This window comes from Megalops cyprinoides, chromosome 23 (genome assembly GCF_013368585.1).
Source record: "Megalops cyprinoides isolate fMegCyp1 chromosome 23, fMegCyp1.pri, whole genome shotgun sequence".
Classification (NCBI taxonomy): Eukaryota; Metazoa; Chordata; class Actinopteri; order Elopiformes; family Megalopidae; genus Megalops; species Megalops cyprinoides.
Window position 1 is genome coordinate 11623869 of NC_050605.1, and position 21081 is coordinate 11644949.

At 42.8% G+C, this 21081-nt stretch overlaps 1 protein-coding gene across 3 annotated transcripts in view; it reads left to right on the forward strand.

Annotated features, from left to right (window-relative positions):
- Nucleotides 1–200: 200 nt before the first annotated feature.
- The window catches only part of LOC118770509 (dual specificity tyrosine-phosphorylation-regulated kinase 2-like), a 31953-nt gene continuing 11072 nt past the window's right edge, over nt 201–21081 (forward strand). Inside the window, exons 1-4 of one of the 3 annotated variants that reach the window (XM_036518230.1) lie at nt 201–252; nt 572–783; nt 1525–1658; nt 7380–8966. In XM_036518230.1, coding sequence (XP_036374123.1) covers nt 744–783; nt 1525–1658; nt 7380–8966 — 1761 coding nt within the window. In that variant the 5' untranslated portion in view covers nt 201–252; nt 572–743. Of the gene's footprint in view, nt 253–571; nt 784–833; nt 1416–1524; nt 1659–7379; nt 9938–21081 lie in introns of those variants that run through there. The other 2 variants (XM_036518232.1, XM_036518231.1) reach the window with 2 other exon arrangements.

Below are 21081 nucleotides of genomic sequence, written 5' to 3' on the forward strand. Positions count from 1 at the left end.
TTTATTCTGTTTTAGTCTTATATCTGTTTATAAATCAAACAGCCTATTAATTTCAATCAAATATCATTATCAGTCTTGTTGATGGGGGTTGGATTATGCTGCTTAAAAACTTGAGAGTTTTTAAGCACTGAGTCCACTGAGAGTCGTGATCAAACGAACGCTCCTTGCAGCTGCAAAAGCCAACCGTCGGTCGGCACTGTGTGGATGCTGTGCAAACATTAGAGGCGAAGATCACTACCTGATGCTGAGCAGGTACTAAATCATCTCGGTAATATCCCTCGGGTAGCCGAGCCCTGCATCGTGAGTTTAGTCTATTTTAGCAACAAGACCAAACCGCTCTTTCATGTTTAATATTGAGGGAGCGGACACGGTAGAGTTGTTTAAAGAGGCAAGAAAGGGAAGTCACCTGTAGCCAGAAATGTCTGATCATGTATTGTCAAGTGTGTACAGGAGAAAACGACCGTTAATGATCGAATGTCGCGATTGTCAGTGTCCAGAGTTATGTTGACTTTCATCTTACGGACTCCTTAACCATTGACGTCTATATTTTTGTTTGCTCGTACGTTTCCAGGCGATGGTGGAATAATTTAGGGTGGTGGTGGAAGCTGTCTTAACATTTGTGGCACAGGTCGAGAATCCACGTCTGATGTGGCTGACAGGAGTAACAGAGTTGGTTATCAGAGAGTGGAAGGGGAGGAGGGAGAATCTGAAGGGGGTTTTCTGTGTGTGACACTCCAGCGGCCATGTTAACCAAGAAACCCTGCGCTGCCGTCTACTCGACTGGTAAGGAGCTAGGAGCCTGGAGCAAAGAAATCGTTTTTTTATGCATTTTCCGAACGGTTTCAGTCGCCGATTTGACGTAACCATGAGCTAAACTTGTCTCGACTGGACTTGATACACTGTATGCAGCATTGGTTTGTTGATCAGCGAAACATTTAGCGCTAAATAACGTTACACCGTTTCCTTGTGCGGTTTGGGTATGATTGGCTATCATAGGTAGACTAGCTAGCTATGTAGCTAGTTAGCTAAATGTTTAGGGACACATTGTCCATTTCTTTTTCCTTTAATATCATTAGGATTGTCTACATGGAAATGGGGAAAGAACGTGCAGATGTTTCCCAGAAAACGGTCTCTTCAGTTTGAAACCTTTGTGCAACCAAAAGCGCCCAGCTAAATTCACAGGCTTGTATCATTGAGTTGATTTTTTATTATAGTGCTTTTTTAGTTTTTGTAGCTTACCACCACAGCCATCGATCCGGACTTCTTGTGTTCCTTTTTTTTGTAATTTGCTTTTTGTTTGCAAGTGACTTGTGACATGAGATTGACGGAAAGCATTGCTGTAATTTACTGGGATTTACGCCTAAAATTACCCCGGTGCCTTTCAAGGATATGATTATATGTGCTGCTAATGCCAGGTCTGTATTTAACGTTCAATTTACATTATAGTCAACCTTGAAAACAAATATGTGTTAGTAACGTTACGTAAAATATACGAATTGCATGCTTTTCTTTCCTGAATCGCAGGCAAAGGGGGTGAGGTTGTTTGCCAGCCACAGTCTTCCCCCGGAATCGGTGTTGGGGGTCCACGGGACGGAGCAGAGACCGATTCGCCGTCACCCGTCACATTACCTCCCCTCAGGAACACCAACACACTTACGGTATGCTGCAGCTATGGCTTATACAAGCTAAGTATACCAATTTGGGAGATCACTGTTTAGTCCAACAGGTTCTAAAAATAGCCCGCATAGTCCAGCTATATAGGTTACCCAGCTATTCCAGATTAAATCCAATCGGTTCAGTTTCACAGCCAGATGACACCGGTTTTGGCGAAAAGCAGGGGGGAAATCCTTAGTCACATTTTTGTTTAGATCTTTAGGGGCCCCTCACTTCCGTACATTAAAAGCGTTCTTTGTTTCGTGGTTATTTTAACAAGCTGTCAGAGCCACATCACGTGAGGCGTAGTTTTGGGGTGAGAGCTTGTACAGCTGCATTGATTTCGTCACTCCAAATCAGGTGTTGGGGGCAGGGGTGACTTTTTCCTCCCAAAACCGTGCACTGTCACATGTATTTGTACACTATAAAAATAAAACACTTAACTTACTCTAGCTACCAATGTTAATCAGAACTCGTTATGTGTATCCTGACTGCTCAGTTTGATGCTGAATATGGGAAATGCACGCTGCGAATGGCGTGGCTTCTTGGAAAAAGTCATTATCTTTATGTAACATGTCTTTAGATTGATGGTAAATACGAGTGGGGGATGGGTAAAACGACACTCAGGACCGTGTAACGCACATGTAGCGGTGATGTTTATTTGACATTTTTCGATCTTCAGATACATTACTGTTTGGAAATCATTATGTAGGCGTTGAGCCATCTTATATCAAGATATTTCTGCATAATCACTTTGCATCTATGCATTTTGAACTAACAGCAAGTAGCCTGTTTGTTGAAATATAAGTCAAGAAACATTCATAATGATATTAATAATAAAAGATTTACGCAGAAGAATTACCAAAGTATCTCTCTGGAGTCTCTCGATCAGTGTCACACTATACACAAATACACTAATACACTCTGAATTTGGATTAATTCAGGCTTTTGTTTGTCTGAAATACAGTGGTAAGCATATATGTCATTTTTTTAATCACATATTAAGCCTTTTCATGCTTTTTAACATTCAATTTCTGAAAAAGCTTGTGTAAAGCTTTGGTAGTTATGAGTAAACAATGGGCTTGGGCCACTTCCTCTAATGGAGGCTACTTTGTTTCACAGAATATTTTGCTGTCTGAATTGAATTCCTCCACTCCTGGTCCATTTGATTCTGTTTTTGGTGTCCAAAATGGTGTGTTTTCAGCAAAAACAAGTTCCTCAAAGCTGAATGAAAGGGAAGTAATATTAAGGAACTATTTTAATGGTCAGATATGTGTTCTAATTGGAATACGTTTCTAGGTGCTTAGATGTGATAGTTTGTACTTTCCTTGTGGTTATCTGAACTAAAGCTTAAGAAGTGAAAAATTGTACTGAGTGAATCTTGTCATCATTGTGAATGGTATCACTTGTCAAGTACGAGTTTCTGTGTCGCATAATATTTTTTGATAAAATAACTGAATTTATGCCTTTTGGATACATAATCAAAATTGACACCCACATTCAAAAATGTCGATTCAAAATTGACAAGCACAAGGAAAAAGATTAGAACAAAAGGAAAGATTCAATGTACCCATTAACTGGGAGGTGTTACAAGTAGTTCATGTCCTCATGAAATGCTTTACTTCTGTTGAATCCATGGGACAAATTCCAGCTGTTGAAGTGTATTAAATTTATATTTGTCCAGTGCCCCTCTGAATACAACCGGCACAAGAGTACCAGACTGAGGCAGTGGCAAGGTCAACTCCAAGACTGAAAGACTGCAGTAAATGCCAGTGTTGAGCACCGGTGTCATGCTGGCTACTGCAGCACTCATAGATGGTGTGATAGCTGTTGTGTCAGGAATTAGGAGTGGTCAACCTTGTAGTCCCTTTCAGTCGCTTTGGAGTGTGTTTTAGGTGATAAGCATATGTAGTTATGGGAAGGGTTTGTACAAAAGTATGGCATTGTATTTGGGGACCTAGACTAGATTCCTAAAAAGGAACTTGTAGGTTTGAGCTCTTGACTTTGCCATAGCAGCGTTGACCAAGGTTCTGAATCTGAGCTGCTTCCCAAAATATCAAGCTGCATGAGTGGGTCATGTGTAAAATGTAATAACAGACCAGCAATGAATGTGCTTGGTTATCTGGCGATTGTTTAACATTTGAAATGGGCTGGGTCATTCTGTTTTTCATTCGTGTTTGCATCCCTAATAGAGAAAATATTTGCTTCTCTCCTCATGCTCCCCTCAGTCATTCTGTTTGCTAGCAGCTGTCCTCGGTTAACCTCAGGTTTTTCAGGCCGAAATCTCAGGTAATATCATCCTCGCGTGAGCGGTCAGGGGGGTCAATTTGCATAGTGAGAACGGGACATGGTGCGGACAGTTGTGACAGCCGGAGGCAGCCACCCATTGCAGCACCTTACCAGAGGAACTAGGAGAGGCCAAGCAACGTGAGGGCTGTTCAAATAACTGTCGTGCCTCTCCGCCCTCCCAGAGCCGGCGCGTGTCTTTGTTTGGCTCCAGTTGTGTCCTCTACAGCTGTCTGTCAAGGTGTCCTCCCACAGTGCTCATCTGTTTACTGAGTTAATGATTCAAAATGGCAGAGCCGTGCATGGTGGATTACTGCTAAGGGAACAGGACTTAGAACCAGGAGGTCTCTGCTTTGGATACCATACTTAATTGTGCACTCTGGACAGAAATTAAAATTAGAAATTTTTTATTATGTGTCAAGTAGTTATGTGCCTGACTGAGTATTACTAACCATGCTGTAGAACCTTAGGACCTGACTTTGTAGTCCTACAAGTGCAGTTTGTCTACAGTGATGATTGCATTGTTTAGAACATGACTGCTGTCTTGACTTGAAGGTGTCTGCCAAACACACAAATTAAAGAAACAAAACAAAGCAAAGGAGGTTTGATTGGACTTGGCCTTGCCGAGCCAGGATGCATTATGATCAGTTTCAGAGGAAGCAAGTCTCTTACAATAAGATTACCCGCATAAGAATGGAGACAACACAGCAAACATTAAATAGCGTAGAGGCAACATTACATGGCATGAAATGGTGTAAGCCTAGTTTCCTCTGACTTGCTGTAGCTGTCAGTGTACCCTTGTCATATAGCACAATATGGTAGTGTGCAAACTGATCAGGTCTGTTGTTTAAGTGCTACTGAACATCTTTATAATTGAAACTTTATGTAGTTATAATGCATTTGTGTGTAAATGAACAGCATTGCTGGCCTTTGTATGGAATGCTGATGCTTGCACTTTTGCTGTTTTATATACAACTACCATACACATTTTACCTCCTGTGCTGTACGGCTCTACCATTTTGGAAGAAGAAAAAAAAATATATATAATATATATATAAATTTACATTTATCTGTACGTTTTTTTACATGTTAAACATGCCTTCTTTACCTGACTTAAAGCAGGGTTGTGGCAATGTAGCTATAGTATTTGTCTTGTTCCTTTTGAATATCCATTCAGGTACATTTGATAACTTTCACCGGTTCTACTTTAAATTCAGACAGTTGAATGGAGAGTTGAGGCCTGCTCCTATGCAAATGTATGGCCTGAAAATTTGAATCACTGCTTTTCCAAATTCATCATTGAATGAAAAGAACCCAAATGCTGTGCAATTAAATTAACATTTTTGTTTTGTCTTTTTCATTCAAACTTTGTAATTTGGGTTTGTGGAAAAAGTCTTAAGTATTTCAAAATTAATCTCAAGGAAGGTGTTTTTGGTCAGTGTCAGTGACCCTCACAAGGATATTACATTCTTGGTTGAACCAATTAATCAAATTTCCTTGGTTTTGTTTTCTCAGAGTATAGCCTAAGGTGTTTTGCACAGAGTAGCCCTTGTGATAATGGTGTATCATGGAGCCAGGACGAGAAACAGCCCTTTGGTAATTGATGTGTGGGGGGGCCTTTGCATTTTTGTCTCACAGGACAACTGCTAGAAACACCTGAGTGAGCCTTGTGTCGTTCTCTCCCTCAACAGGGGTGCAGACCCCCCTGGAAGAGATGGTGCAGGGATTAGTATAGGCCTAGTATGAAAAATCAACTGAAAGTGAGAATCTTGAATTGGTTTCCCAGTCTGAGTCTTGCTTTGTAATCAGCCTCACTGTTTATAGATTTACATGAGCAAGCATGAATCAAAAGGGAGAAAAGGCTAAATAAAGTGAATTATAAGAAAATGCATCCAAACCCTGATTTAATATGGGAAAATAAAGGAAAATACACATGGTTCAGTGAAAGGCCACAGTAGGTAAATCAAGTAACTCTTTAATGCAAAATGAAAGAGACCAGATAAATCACAGTGTTTTAAGACATTTTTAGCAAAAGCACTTCTGTCCTAGCAGAAACAAACATTTGCAAGCCTTGGATTTTAGTAATTAAACTCTAAAGGGACAGAACAGGGGTAGAGCTCTGGCTGGAGCAACAGGATGTTGTAGTGAAAATAAGATGCAGAGGTAATCACAGGATCAAGGAAACTAGCATCTAAGAGGAAGTTGGAGAATCATCAAAACAGGAAGTGCATGCTTTTTTTCCATAATAGTTGTTTCAAAACTTCTGTTTTCCGCAGTTGTAATGATTGTCGTGTTACAAAGACACCCAAGAAAGAAGTGTGGGATACTTCTGCTTGCTCAGATGAATCCAAGATAATGTATTTTTAATTTATAAAACTTGACCACAGAAGAAAAAAAAAGTACTCTGTTTAGGCGAGGAGGCTTACAGAATTCTCTTTCAGTGAAAGATCAGGATTCTTTCCAAATGTGAAGGCCCAATCCCCTTAGACTGGTTACATAACTCCAAACTGAATTATGCACATGCAGTTCACTGTGTCACTGGCACTGGGGTACTGTGAGAGTAGCAGAGGCATATTTATGGCTGTGAGATCATAAGGTCTGCACAGGACTTAACGCGCTGGCGAAGAGCGCACTGCATGAGGCTCAGTAATCTGCCTGTGAGCTGAGACAGCACCGTCTCCACAAAAGACTTGAGAAAAATCCACTTACCGTCTGCTGCCGTTTAGTCTGCAAATGACCTCTCGCTACTCAAGCTTGTTTTTGAAACCAATGCTAATCTTTACATAAATTGTGTGTTGGTCTTCGTGTTCAGGGTAGGCACTTCTTGTCCTGAGAGAACCGGTCGAGCAAGTGAATTAGAATTGTGTTATCGTTGCTACTTCCTCTGTGATCATGGCGAGTGTGAGTGAGTAAAGTAACAGCCACTTACCCATGCTCAGCTCACCGCACTCATCGATTGCAGCAATGTTGCGAAACGGGCTTTCAGCTAGCAGAGGAGTCCACAGAGGACTACCTGCCTCAAGCGTCTCAGTCTGACCAGAGCTGACAGGAGGCTCCTCCCCTCCCACAGCTGTCAGTCAGATGTGTGATACAGGCTAATTTATCAACAGATTTAACATTAAGCCCAGGATATCCACACAGATGAGACCATGACTAGAATGTGGAAAGTTTGCATTTGTGCATTTCCTCAAAGCTTCATAACCCATTTTTAAGCCCAGTGTTATTATTGACCAACTGAGCAGATGGCCTTTCTGACATGAATTTCACACACCAGTTTCATGTAGTAAAGACAGTATCTTCCAGTCTTTTAAAATTCAGTGTTACATTGATATGCATTAATATTGATCTCTGAGTCCAGCCTTTTGTTGTGTCTGCTTAGGTTTTTGAAAAGAAGTTTAAAATGCAGCCAATCTGATTGTGGTTTCTGTCATTGTTTTCAGCTCGGAGGCAATAAGCACACAATGAATGAGCACCTGCACGTTGGGAGCCACCAGCAGATCAACGTTCAGCAGCTGTTCGAGGAGAACAGCAACAAGCGGACAGTGTTGACGACGCAGCCCAACGGGCTGACACCGGTGGGCCGGCCAAGCCTCCCGTTGCCGGAGCGACAGCAGGAGAGCGGCCAGTGTCGGCAGGCCAGCTCCTCCTCCCTTAAATCGTCAGATGGCAAGCCCAAGCCCGCCCCCATGACCCCGGAGCAGGCTATGAAGCAGTACATGTCCAAGCTGACGCCGTTCGAGCACCACGAGATCTTCAACTACCCCGAGGTCTACTTCACAGGTCCAAATGCCAAGAAGCGGCCGGGCGTGGTGGGCGGCTCCAACAACGCCGGCTACGACGATGACCAGGGCTCCTACATCCACGTGCCGCACGACCACATCGGCTACCGCTACGAGGTGCTCAAGGTGATCGGCAAAGGCAGCTTCGGCCAGGTGGTGAAGGCCTACGACCACAAGACGCAGCAGCACGTGGCGCTGAAGATGGTGCGCAACGAGAAGCGCTTCCACCGGCAGGCGGCCGAGGAGATCCGCATCCTGGAGCACCTGCGCAAGCAGGACAAGGACGCGGCCATGAACGTCATCCACATGCTGGAGAACTTCACATTCCGCAACCACATCTGCATGACCTTCGAGCTGCTCAGCATGAACCTCTACGAGCTCATCAAGAAGAACAAGTTCCAGGGCTTCAGCCTGCCGCTGGTGCGCAAGTTCGCCCACTCCATCCTCCAGTGCCTGGACTCGCTGCACAAGAACCGCATCATCCACTGCGACCTGAAGCCCGAGAACATCCTGCTCAAGCAGCAGGGCCGCAGCGGCATCAAGGTCATCGACTTCGGCTCCAGCTGCTACGAGCACCAGCGCGTCTACACCTACATCCAGTCCCGCTTCTACCGGGCTCCCGAGGTGATCCTGGGCTCACGCTACGGCATGCCCATAGACATGTGGAGCCTGGGGTGCATCCTGGCGGAGCTACTCACGGGGTACCCCCTCCTGCCGGGGGAGGACGAAGGGGACCAGCTGGCCTGCATCATCGAGCTCCTGGGCATGCCCTCCCAGAAGCTGCTGGACGGATCCAAAAGAGCGAAAAACTTTGTGAGCTCCAAGGGCTACCCCAGGTACTGCACCGTCACCACCCTGCCGGACGGCTCCACGTCGCTGTCAGGGGGCCGCTCGCGGCGGGGGAAGCTCCGGGGCACCCCGGGGAGCAAGGAGTGGGCGACGGCCCTCAAGGGCTGTGATGACCCCCTCTTCCTGGACTTCCTCAAGCAGTGCCTGGAGTGGGACCCCGCTGTGCGCATGACCCCCAGCCAGGCCCTGCGCCACCCCTGGCTGCGGAGGCGCCTGCCAAAACCCCCCGCCGGGGAGAAGACCTCCTCCGTGAAGCGGATCACGGAGGGCCCTGGTGCTATAACGTCGATTTCCAAATTACCTCCCAACTCAGGCTCAGGCTCCAAGCTGAGGACTAACCTGGCGCAGATGACTGACGCCAACGGGAATATACAGCAAAGGACAGTGTTGCCAAAACTGGTCAGCTGAACTCTGATGCGTTACAAGCCTAGTCCCAGTGATTTCCTTTTTTTAAAAGGAGATGCTCTATGTCTGAAGGCACTATGGAAGGCAAAATGGAACACAGTTGCCCCCACTGCTGAGCGTCACTCAAGTTCGAAGGTTTTAGATTTGGATTTTTTTATGCATAATTGTTGGCTTTTGTAGCACTGTTATGTTGCAAAAAATTTCAAACTGACATTCAAATGTAACGAACTGGCAGCATGAAAGGGAACAATGCTCTTAGGTTTTTATCTCAGGACTGTGTGCAATGTTGCAGGTTGCCAACATTCATACAATCTGGCTGGATATATTATGAAGCCCAAGCAGTTTTAACACTTCTGCACTGTAGCGTAGGCAGATAGAGTGGCTGGCCACAATAAAGTAATGATGGTGTCTGCTTCATAAGAATCTGACAACGTTTGGTCATTTACCTCAATGTTGCAGGCCTGCATCATCTATATGGCATGGATAGGGCAAAGACTTACATTTTATGGAATTTGTTTGCATTTTTCTAGCTGACTTGAAGGATGCTGTTGTCTCTGTGTGCATAGAGGGTGATTCTCTCAAGGAAGTGAGACGAAACGCAAATAAAAGGGAAAGAGTGTGTTGAAGTGAGTGCCGGGTGAGGAAGGTGTTGACAGAGGAGGAAAAATGAAATTTAGAACATTTACATAACAGATGTGGTATGTGCATAAAATTCTGTTGACATTCCTTATGAGCAGAAGGGAAGATGAGAGAATGCAGATTTGCCTACTCTACCTGTACCAGTCACAGCTGAAGGCAGCTGAGAAAGATGAATTCACATCTTTCCATAGAGGTGGAAGAGTACTGATGTATCAGGCTGTCATGTGACTGATCATCTTTACCTAGTTGTTGTTCAGTGGTAGAGCCGCCTCAGATGCAGGACAAACAGGAAGAACAGTTACACTGTTTGAAAATTGAAAACAAACTGGTGCTTTACCTTCTTTTGGAAGGTAGATTCATTATCTTAAAAAGATCTACCTATTGGACACAATAGTTGTTACTAGTGCACTGTTATTAGCACTATTATGAAAACTGCTCCATAATTGGTGGTTGAAGTGCTACTATGATAGATCTAGATTTGAAGATAGATCAACTTTGAATGAAACACTTCATTGCTGTGAAAGTGAGGCCTATAAGGGAACACTGAGAGGTGGCAGAATTCAAGTATTATGATTGGTAGAGACTCATATCTGAAGTGATAGACCTATTGGAGGGATAGCACTTCACACACTTGAATTTAAGTTAAGTCAAATGTAAGTTTTGTCTCAAAGGAGGCTCAACTCATAGAGTTATACAGAAGTGATGGAGGTAATGGTGTAGTTGAGTGGAGTCTCTTAATGTTGTCAAATGCAGCATTGTGAATGAGTTTCACATGTTGACTCTAGCAACTGATTTAGACTGCATGGTGTTGCATCTAACACAGTAATATGCATGCTATTGAATGGGCCCATGAATGTTTGGCAAGAGTTAAAATACTTAAGAGCATGTTCCTTTGCAAGGCCAAAAGATTGTTTCAGGTACCGATGAAGAAAAGGTTGTTTTTGATACCCTCAGATTTCTCAGTTTTCTTTCACATATCGTCTTTTCTGTCCACCCCAAAGAGGGGACTACTCTGTTCACTGTAGTCATTGCAGACAGTCAGTGGACTATATGTGCATTGTCTCAAAGATCCCATCGAGCTTGAATTTAAAGGATAAAGGAATCTGCCATTTTTGTAGCATTTTGACACCGGTTTTTTAGCGGAGTAATTAGAGACTAATTTGTTTTCAAAGCTTTGTAGAATTTTTTGTTTTATTTATTGATCTTTTAAGAGCTAATATATAGAAAAAGGAGGACGAATGAAAACAGCCAGAGGCCTGAATGTTTTGTATTGGCTTGGTAACCACGGGGCAAGCCTTCTGCTGTAGTGATGTAATCCAGGAGAACATTATCTGCCACTACTCCGAGACTCCTGTATTATTCAGAGGGAATGGAATCCCTTGAGTCATGCCTGCCAATGAGTCAGGAAAGGAGGTGGGCCAGGTGGGTGGAGCTTCCCTGTTGTGAGTTGTCAGGGAGTGATACGGGCGTGGTCCCCCCCCCCCACCACCACCGCTGCTGCTGGATGGCACAGAGCCCAGTATGCAGGCAAACAGTGCTCACTGGCGCAGCCCTGCTGGCTGCCAACCCACCCCGTTCACAGCCTACAGCAGATTCACACAAACTCACAAGCAACAAAAGGCTTTTATCTTTTTGTTGTTTTTTGTGTCTTCACAGTAATGGGGAGAGCTGTGCCCTTAGGTATTTTAAACAATGTGCCTTTGGTTATCAATGCCATTCTTTACTGACAATTACAGCAATGACCCTTATATACATAGTGATCCTCTAGTAAGGTGTAAGTGTTAAAGCAGTGCCCAAAGAAAACCCCCCAATCCATGAGGCTGGGAGGAAGCAGCAGCAGGAAGTTGAGGCTCAGTCCCTTGTGATGAGGATAGCTTTGGTGCCACTTTCATCACAAAGATAGCAGCAAGTGAAAACAATCATGGTTTTTCTCACAGTGTGAAAAGTGACTTCATAACTGCAATCTCTTTTGACGCGGCATCAAAACCATTCGAGAGGTCACATATCCTTCATTCATTCATGACAACAAAAAATCATCTATTTTTAAAGATTTTACCTCAAGACTGTTGTGATATATTCTTGTTGTGATTTAAAAATCCAGGGCATTTGGTATGTACCAAAGTGCATTCCTTTGTACGTTTGTGGCCATGAGGAAAAGGTAGCCAGCGTATTTTATCTTTTGTATCTGAAGAGTCACCCAAGCCACTTTTAATTGTCACTCAAGGGCCATATCAGCAGGAAGTCATGGAAAAGGAAAGCAGTGGAGGGAGGTCTTTAGACTTGGGCCTATTGCTTACCTCTGAAACCATCTCACCATTTTGGGAAAAATGTAGCACGTCTCTGGTCTTTTGCTGCTGGACACAGTCGGATCCAGTGGGTGCAAGTCTACAGTGAGTCCATATTTAACCTGAGCAACAATAACGGGAGCAAAGTCTGGGTACAGTTAAGCACCATTTTTGGGAGTTTGGCTGTTTGTTTGTCAACTTTCAGGCCTTTAAAACGACACTTCATTTAACAAAGCAACAAATCAGACACTTGTTTGTATTCTGTCGTAATGACCTGTTCTGTACATATGTGAAATTTGCAGAGAATTCAGTGTGGATGTGTACATATGTATGTAATGTTTTTTTTTTTTTTTTTTTTCCTCTGGTGAAAAGCTGCTGAAAACACCACGCTGTAGTGGGGTTTACACTTGGCGGCCAGTTTTAATGATACTGTATGGGTTGTACAGCTGATGGAGGTACAAACATTTTATAGTGATCATTTGTTAAATTTTATCGTTGTGGCCGGAAAATATTAATAAAGAAGTTTTAATGTTCATCTTTACAGATATAGCATTGCTCAGTTGCTCTTTTTTCTAAAAAAAAAATTCTTAATCTAAAAGTGGGGGTGAAGTAATTTGAATTCTTTTTGCTTTTGTGTCCAGGCACATAAGGTAATCAGAAATGGATTATTCTTGGACTGATGAAACTGCCTTATCTTTGTCTGTTTATTGTGATTTATTTTCTGCATAGTTCACTGCTAAAGACTGTACATGTGCGCTCTACTTCAGAAATATTTTACTGCAGTGCATTTTGGGAAATAGGTATATATGAGTAGTGGTAATTAACTAATTGGATACGTTGAGGCAGAGAAAGTGGTTGGAGTTATGTTTAGGTGAGATGCAGCCTTCTTTGGAATGGATTAAGCCTCAGAAGGACAAATAAAACAGCATGTTTGCACCTGAAGTCCAAAAAATAAGTGAGACTTTCTCTGATGATGGGGAAAATGATTTGATAACTGTCTCTGCCACTTCAGCACGTGTTCATACTCCTAAGCAAGTTTTAGCTTTGTCCTCCTATAACGTGTTGGCTTTGCCACACTTTTGCCGGCAACAGGCTAGCCCATACTGTGTACATAGAGTGTTTCTCATTGTATGTAACATGACAAAATGCAGCACAGCAACTGATGCAGGGCATCCCGGGTAACAAATGTTACTTCAGTGTTGCTGCTTTGGGGTAAAGAGTTACATAAACATTAACTGTTAACTGTAATACAGCTGTATGGGTTCTTTTATGTATTTCAGTTAAAGTCAGGGTCATGTCAAACATTACAGGCAGTATTCTTTGTTGTAGAAGCACATTCTTCAGAATGTTGTGAATTGCTATGTAGCTCAGTCGGTCCATGTACAATATGGTACAGAAAACAAATGATCTTGGTGCTGTTTTCCTTACACATGGGGAACACTTTCCTTTAAGTGACCCTTGTGAAACATCTGGCCCAATCACAGATTTCTTTGTGCACAAAAGCAACAAGCCCAATGAGTCATCACTTTTCGCTGACGTTTGTCTTCAGCTTGTACCAGTGAAATGTGCTGTCGGGAGTCTTGCTACACTAAGTGCTCTCTGCTCTGCTCAATGCAGATAAGTGTGTGAATGTCACCCCAGTCGTCTGCCTTTGACAGATAGTTTCATGATAGAGGTGGAAGAAATATCTACAGTTCATTTTGTCTTATATGAAATCTTAGTGAAGAGTTTCACTTAGAGTGATGTTGTCTGCATCCTGACTGACAAGGAGTTAATAGCCTTTGACTGCAGATAGAAAAGGACTCAAATGAAAGCCTTATGTGAATATAAAGCAGTAAGATTGGGAAGCTCTTCAAAATGAAGTTTACCTTTTCCCTTCCATGTCCTGTATTGGATTTAACAGTATGTGGTTTTCCTCATTCACAGACTGGCTCCTTGCACCCTGCACTATAATATCAAGGTATTGAAATTACTCGAGTACAATGTGCATTTCGATGCAGTGGCCCACATAACAAAACACAGATTAGGAAGAAAACGGAACAGTTTGCTCAGAGGTCAGAGTCAGTGAAAGCGTGGATGTATACTCCAGTTTAGGTTGTTATTGAGATTACCCATAAATTACTCATAAATACAATTGTTTTCTTCACTGATTAAAGAAGTACTCCTTTGCGAGCTTTGCGTGTCCTGACAAGATTCTCGAGAGGCTAATTGCAGTCCACAAAGAGGCAACCTGCACAAACTGTCTGGAAAGGAACCTCAAATAACTTAAACAAGCTACATTCTACAGACTCTTTCCTTCATTCCTTCACTTGCCATCTGTCTCATTGGAGAGGGTTCAGAACAGGATTCTGGTCTCTTTTCATCTTCCATATACAATAAATGGTACACTGTTAAATTAATACCCTAAATCGAAGGCTAAGCTCTATTCTGGTCGGTGATGCAGTTGGGGGAAATGTGTTGAATTTCACTGACACACTGTAGGCAGTAATCTGTGACACACTCTCTCCCCCCTGCTGATTGAACATTCTATCCCTGCTAAGTCGACAGCTGCATTCACTGTTTCTCAGGCTCACGCTCTCACAGCAGGCCTTCCTGTGATGGGTTCCAAGGTGAAACACAATCTGGGAGTTGATTATTATTATTTTTTTTTATTTAATTTGGAATATTGTAATAATGCTCATAATCATCCTTCTAGCTCTGCTATACAGCTTCTGCTGGTTCTGTCTCCTGTCTGAAAGAACGGTCTCTGCAAAGAGTGTGGGTGTGAATTTTTCTTCACTTACACGCATTAATAATTGTTCATTCTCGGTGACAAATGTCTAATTATCAGCCCTGAGGTAGGTAACAATATTGGGAATGAAGATGATTTTTTTATACAGGGAATTCGTCAATCTCGAATTCAAAGTGTTTGTCTTTCCCAGTAGCAGAAGATATCCAACCCAGCTGGGTATATTTAAATTTGTTTACTCATGTCTCCAACAAACAAAACCTCCACCACCCTTATTTCTGTATCATGGAAAATCCATGTCAAAAGAAAGGTACAACCTCAGGGATATGGTAAAAGGTCCCCTTGAGAACAGTCTAGGAAATCCAGGATTACCGAGTAGTACTTGTGTGGTGTGGTGGCTCCGTCTGTTGTACCTCCAATGATCTATTCAGGATCAGTTTCTGTGACCCTAATCCTAACCCCAAACATGACATAAAAACTAATGAAGCAGATACAGGGGTGGAAAAATATATCTGCACCATTGCTGTATTTGCGAGGTATATTTGTTTATTTCAGCTTGTGCTGTTACAAGGCCTGCAAATAACATCAGTTAACAGTAAAATTACCTCAAACAAAAAATAACATTCATCACTATGCCTCAAGACAGGACAATGGTAGTGCAAGGGGTCAGAACATGCAAAGGGTTATCTGCGTATGCCAGTAGCTAGCATCAGTGACATCATAATGGCTGATGGTTGGAAAATAGTTTTTTTGTCTGCTGGGCTCGTGTAACTTCACAGAACAGAAGAGGACACAAAATATGCAAATCAGCTCAGAGAAAAAAAACATCCAACCAAAATTCATTCCCTGAAAAATACTGACAGCCGACATGCACATTGTGCATCAGTAAGCTACTGCCTGCTCCCTGAGATAAAGTATTCCTTTGAATCTTTTCTTGATATATAAATGCTGAGACAACACAGTCTCTCACGATGCAGGGGGTGGGGGGGGGGGGGGGGGGGTGGTGGGGTGGGGTATGTTCCAGCATTGGTCAGCATCTTCTGTAGCTTTTAAGGCCAGGACCATTGCTATAGTAGCCTGTGGGCCTGCCTGTCAGGTTCCATTGCCAGTCGATGTTGGAGGTGACCGGGAAATCGAGGGGGGAGGGCTCGACCTCTTCACCAAGGAATCCGGGCCCTGCAGGGTACCCGGCACAGAGAGCAGACTTTGTACGCCTATGTCTCCTCAGATCAGAACAAACCAAAATGTTGCACCGTGGTATCCACCATCGGGCTGACAGTTTGGTTTTGGGCAACCTCTAAAAATCAGGCCCTCAGCTCACCACAGCCAACTGTCTGCCAGTAACATATAATACTAAGGTAATGTAACAGGCGAGCAGGCTTTCAGGCAAAGGGAGGCAGGCTGTTAAAATGTGTCCCTGGTGTGTGGAGCTCTCTATGCAATCACAGCAATCACAAAGGAAATGAGTGTGTACAGAATGTGTGCAGTAAACTACTCTGACTGTGGATAACTGCTACAGCGTATCGTAAGTGATCAAGCATAGAACCTACGTCAGCCATAAAATCATGACCCACTGCCCACTCGAGCTAACCATGCTCATTTATGAAAACTGTAGATGGCCTCTATTTCATTCCATTATGTTGCACAATCCCACAATAAAATGATATTCCATTTTCACCAAATGTATGGGGGGAGCAAGGTCTGAAACCTTCCATTAGGTGAAGTTATTTTTCCAAATTTTTCCTTACACTTCACACAATGGTGCTTTGTTACACAGAAATATTGCCAGGGTGAAGGCAAGAGGTTTTGAGTTCAGTGATTTGAGGTGCTTTGCTTACAGGGCCTTGGGTTTGGGACTCAGTTAAGCGTCTGCTGTTCCTGTCAGAGGAAACGTCCTCCTCTGGGTGCTAATTCATGCAGTGCCTCGAAACATGAATGAGGCGTCGCGCGTGTGACGCGTCACCCAGTCAAGATGGAACGTGTGGAAAGCGTTATTTTCTTGCACTGTGGAGAGAAAAAAAACGGAACATGTTATAATTGCGTTTCCTAAGAGGTGAACCATAACAGGCAGACTCTACATAATCCGTACAACACACGGGCCTTTTTTTTCTATTAACCCGATGTAATGGTGTCAGGTAAATCAATGTTAAACTCGCACTTTGCAATTAGTTTATTATCAATTGTTTTCTCGACCATACCTCGCTCAGACTCTCAGGGGCTGTTAATTTAAACATTTCCAGGAATGAAAACGGATGATGGTTCATGGTATAGTAATGTCAAAAGATCAGATTTTTCACTATTTAAAAATGGGCGAGGATTAGATGTTTTGATCCAATCAAACAGGCTTGCAGGAGCAGCTGTACGGAGTAGCGCAAATTATGAGAACAACTCGCAAACATAAATCTTTACTCATCTTTTCAGCAAGAACACGAACACGAACAAGTACTCGTATTCCCCTCTGTTTTATCCGGTTCAGCTGCACGCTGATCGGCGCGGATGACACTTTGCTTCCAACGCAGGTATTCATTTGTACTCTGAGTCACCACGCACATTTATCTTACAAGTTTTCTTTATCGATTTCGCTTCGTTTAGTCTACTTAGGATGCAGGGATTTGCTGCTCAGCAGTTATTTTTCACCACACTGAACATTTTCATTTTCTTGCACATCGCAGAAACATAAACATTTCACCCGTTTTACTACAGTAAGAATGTTTCAATTAATACAGCCACGCATGATATTACCGCACCTATCTGCACATAGTTTAAAACGCATTGTGTGTTGTCAAGGTTTTATTCATTCGAAAATATAAATCTGCCAATTTTTCATGTTTATCCGGAGCAGAAGCAAAAGGGTGGAGGCTGAAGGGATAACTCAAAATACTTATGTAGACTAGAAATGCAAGGTTATTAAACTAAAATAAGGATTTAATGCAAGGCCTGATTTCAGCAGAGAGCAAACCACTTGAACCAGTTAAATATTACAAAAGCAGTAACTTTGTCCTGACCTGTCATGCATATTCAGTCAAGTCAAATAATTGGTCAATTAGGGTCACACGGGGCTGCCATTGTTTTTGTTTAGCTTATCCATTCTTTCTTAAACAGCTGTACGGCCGCCTTGTCCAAATGCTCAGTTTCACTAATGTGATGTCTCACACCCCAAACATAGCCTTAATTGAATTTGTATGGTATGTGCTGGAAGATTTTACATCCATTGACAAGATGGCTTGGTCAAGCGTGCCCTTTTCTGACAGAAGCTCTGGACGGAGAAACACAGGCGTCTTCCGCTCGTGCCTCTTGCTGTTCTGAGGTGTGCTTTCAGGCCATCTGATCTAAGAGGAGCGATAGTCAGAGGACGTGTTCCCTGCTGACTGTGTTGGATTACAGCGTGTGCTTATAGATTTGGCCCTGCTCTCTGTCACAGGCTCGTAGCCTCGGCAGGTTGACTCGCTGCAGAGAGCAGATGTGATTACAGGAACTCAGCGGGTTTAAAGAGATCAGGGGCTTTCAGCTCCACCACCTCACTCGGATCACGCCAGTGCATCAAAGTGTGGTGGGGGAAGGGCAGCGGATTACCATGTGCCTCAGTGCACCTGGCTTTAGCCAAAGATGCTCAGCTTTGGATTGTGTTTACACCCATGTGCCTTGGTAGATTTGTGGTCTTTTGTTGTTATATTACTTCAACTGTCAGTATAATGCAGTAGTATGCTGTTGTCTGACACTGTCTGATGCTTTTGCCTTCATATATACTTTCGCACTACTTGAACAGTGTTGAATTAGTTAATGCATACTGATATGGTAGATCTACACCATCAGCTTATTTCACAATGGGAGACATTGCAGTTTGCACATTGCTTGCAAATTTAGTTGGACAGTCTCACATCTATAACTAAATTTTCTTATCAGTGAGGCTTTGACATTCAAATTTGCCGTAGTGCTTAAGGCATGTATAGTGGTTGTTAGGTTGTTAAGCCATTTGTGTTGAATCCCAATTTTCCTCTGGGGCAGCTGCAGGAAAATGTAAACTGAAACGTCTGCTGCTGTTCAGAAAACACACCACTGATCTAAATGTTTTGCCTTCGTGTCAACTTATGTAAGTGATTACCTGTTATCTCACTAAACTTTTAGTATATGACTGCAGAGCTAGGCACATAATTCATGATGCCCTTCTCTCTGCAAACAGATGGAAGGGGTCCTTCATCAGAATATGTATATGTATGTACTGAATATGTGTGAAAGACAATTGTGATAGACAATGGCCCCTATGCAATATAACTCCTGGGATTTGTCCTTAACTGTGAGTAGCAGGTTAATGCATGTTTTTTTTTGTGTCATTGTAATCTCAGCCAACAGTAAAATCAATGGAAATGTTGCATTACAATTGTAACAATTGCTTAATTCCTTTACTCAACATTAAGAACAACGCATATTGTAGATTGTAGAGGCCTTAATGAGTGTGATGGCCTGCCAAGAAAAAAAAAATTCTGTGCATATAATAGCACCCTATCGGTCTCACTAATGCATGTGACCGACTAACTGCTGTTAACTAGAGCACAATAATCCATCCATTCATACAGCTATCCATCCATTTTTAGTGTTTCTCTGAGTAAGGGTTGTGGAGGCTGCATATACTTATAGGTAGGATAGAACGACCCCCCCCCCCCCCCCCCCCCCCCGGGATTTCAGCTGTCTTGTTGGATCAAGATTTAATCCGACCAGCATATCCTGGTTTGACCTCAGCTTGTCCACCCAAACAATTGTACAAAAGTAACAGTCAGTTCTACTTCGATATTTCTGGAGAAATTTCATGTGATATGTACTTGTGTGTAGGTGGGCAGTGTCTTTTGTACTTTGGATCAGAATAAATTGTGATGCCACCTTCTTGGGAAGCAAGCTTAAGTGTGATATCAGTGGCAATGCGAAGCTCCTTCCAAAAGCAACACCGTGACCAGCAGGGCTTCTTCTGCACTGCTTAGCACATTATCACTTTTTTTGTGGAATTACATCACAGCAGAAATCACCACAGTGGTTTTCTCCTCTTTCAGCCCAGCCCCCTGTTTTCTGCTTAAGGTTCAGTCACCAGGCTAGCATGAAATGAACATAAGAATAACTGGTCAAGGTGCTTTTTCTTTCCCTGTGCCATATACAGTAGGAGCACAAGAACAGGGAAATTTTATATTTTATACTGGATGAAAACATATATGCACAGCATTTTATACAGAAGACCAAATATTATATAGATAGCAATTTATAGAGAAGGCACAGCATTTTACTTATAACATTTTTAATATAAGACAAAAATGTATGTATAAGAACTTACAGTCCATCAGATTTTGCCATTCTATGTATCTGCTGGCACCACTGCATTATGGCAGAAAGAGAGGGAGAGAGTTAGCATAGGAAAATGTTAAATCTCACTGACTACAAATGGAGCAGGTCCAATATGTCATGAAGAGAGAAAGAGATAGACATGAGACAGAGAATATAGTCAAAATGAAAGAAATGACACTATAAACGGTCAAATATGGATCCAACCTGTGTTTAGCAGTGTCGTCCTTATTTTATTTCTGCAGAATTATTCTGTGCCTCTGGATCCTATAAGAGGATTGGTTGTTCTAAATTTGTTGTTGCCATGGATGCATATGCTTGGTACCTGTGGAGTGGAACAAATTTTCCAAGAATTGCTGTGGGGCCTTAAATCGAATGAGCAAAATATATCTATCAAACAATTGACATCTCTGCAGCTGAAATTAAATGGGGCAGAGAAAAGCCACCGTTTTGTCACTGGCCGTATGTTAAGGAGCACTTATGAGGGTTCTTCTCATAACATTGAGAAGCGTAAGATAGGGCTAGGAAACATTGCATGCAATTTAAGGTTAGACAGCAACAAGACGGCGTTCATCTCCGAACAGACTGTGAAAGATTGTTTTCAAGTCAGCATGTTTAAAATATTTTAAATGAAGTACACGAACAGGAACAGGAATGTCCCCAGTCACTTTCAGAAGACAAAATGCTCAAACTCTGAAAATATGCAGGGGACGCAGTTTCAAGTCACTGTGACCCCCTTCACGAGCTGTCCCCAGTGGTATTTCGGGGAGTGGCCATTTCACCGCTGTTGGGCATTGGCACTGACTGTGATAGGAGTCTCTAGGAACAGAGATTGACAGCACATTGTGTACTGCATTCTGCTGCCACAGTACTCAGAGCAGCAGTTGTTGCCATGAATAACTACACATGTCCTGACATTTGTTATGTTATGTTGCTGTGATATTGCCTCTGTGCATTTTATTTTCTTTGTCCCCACAGCAGTCACGATATCAGACTTAATTGTCCTTTGATTTTATGAGAGAGACCTCTGACTTTGATTGCTAATGTCCTTGAAGAATGCGTCTGGTAGTAGAACAACACTATGGTCAGGCTTTGGGGGGGAATAGGGTTGTATGCCTGCCTGCTCATATTC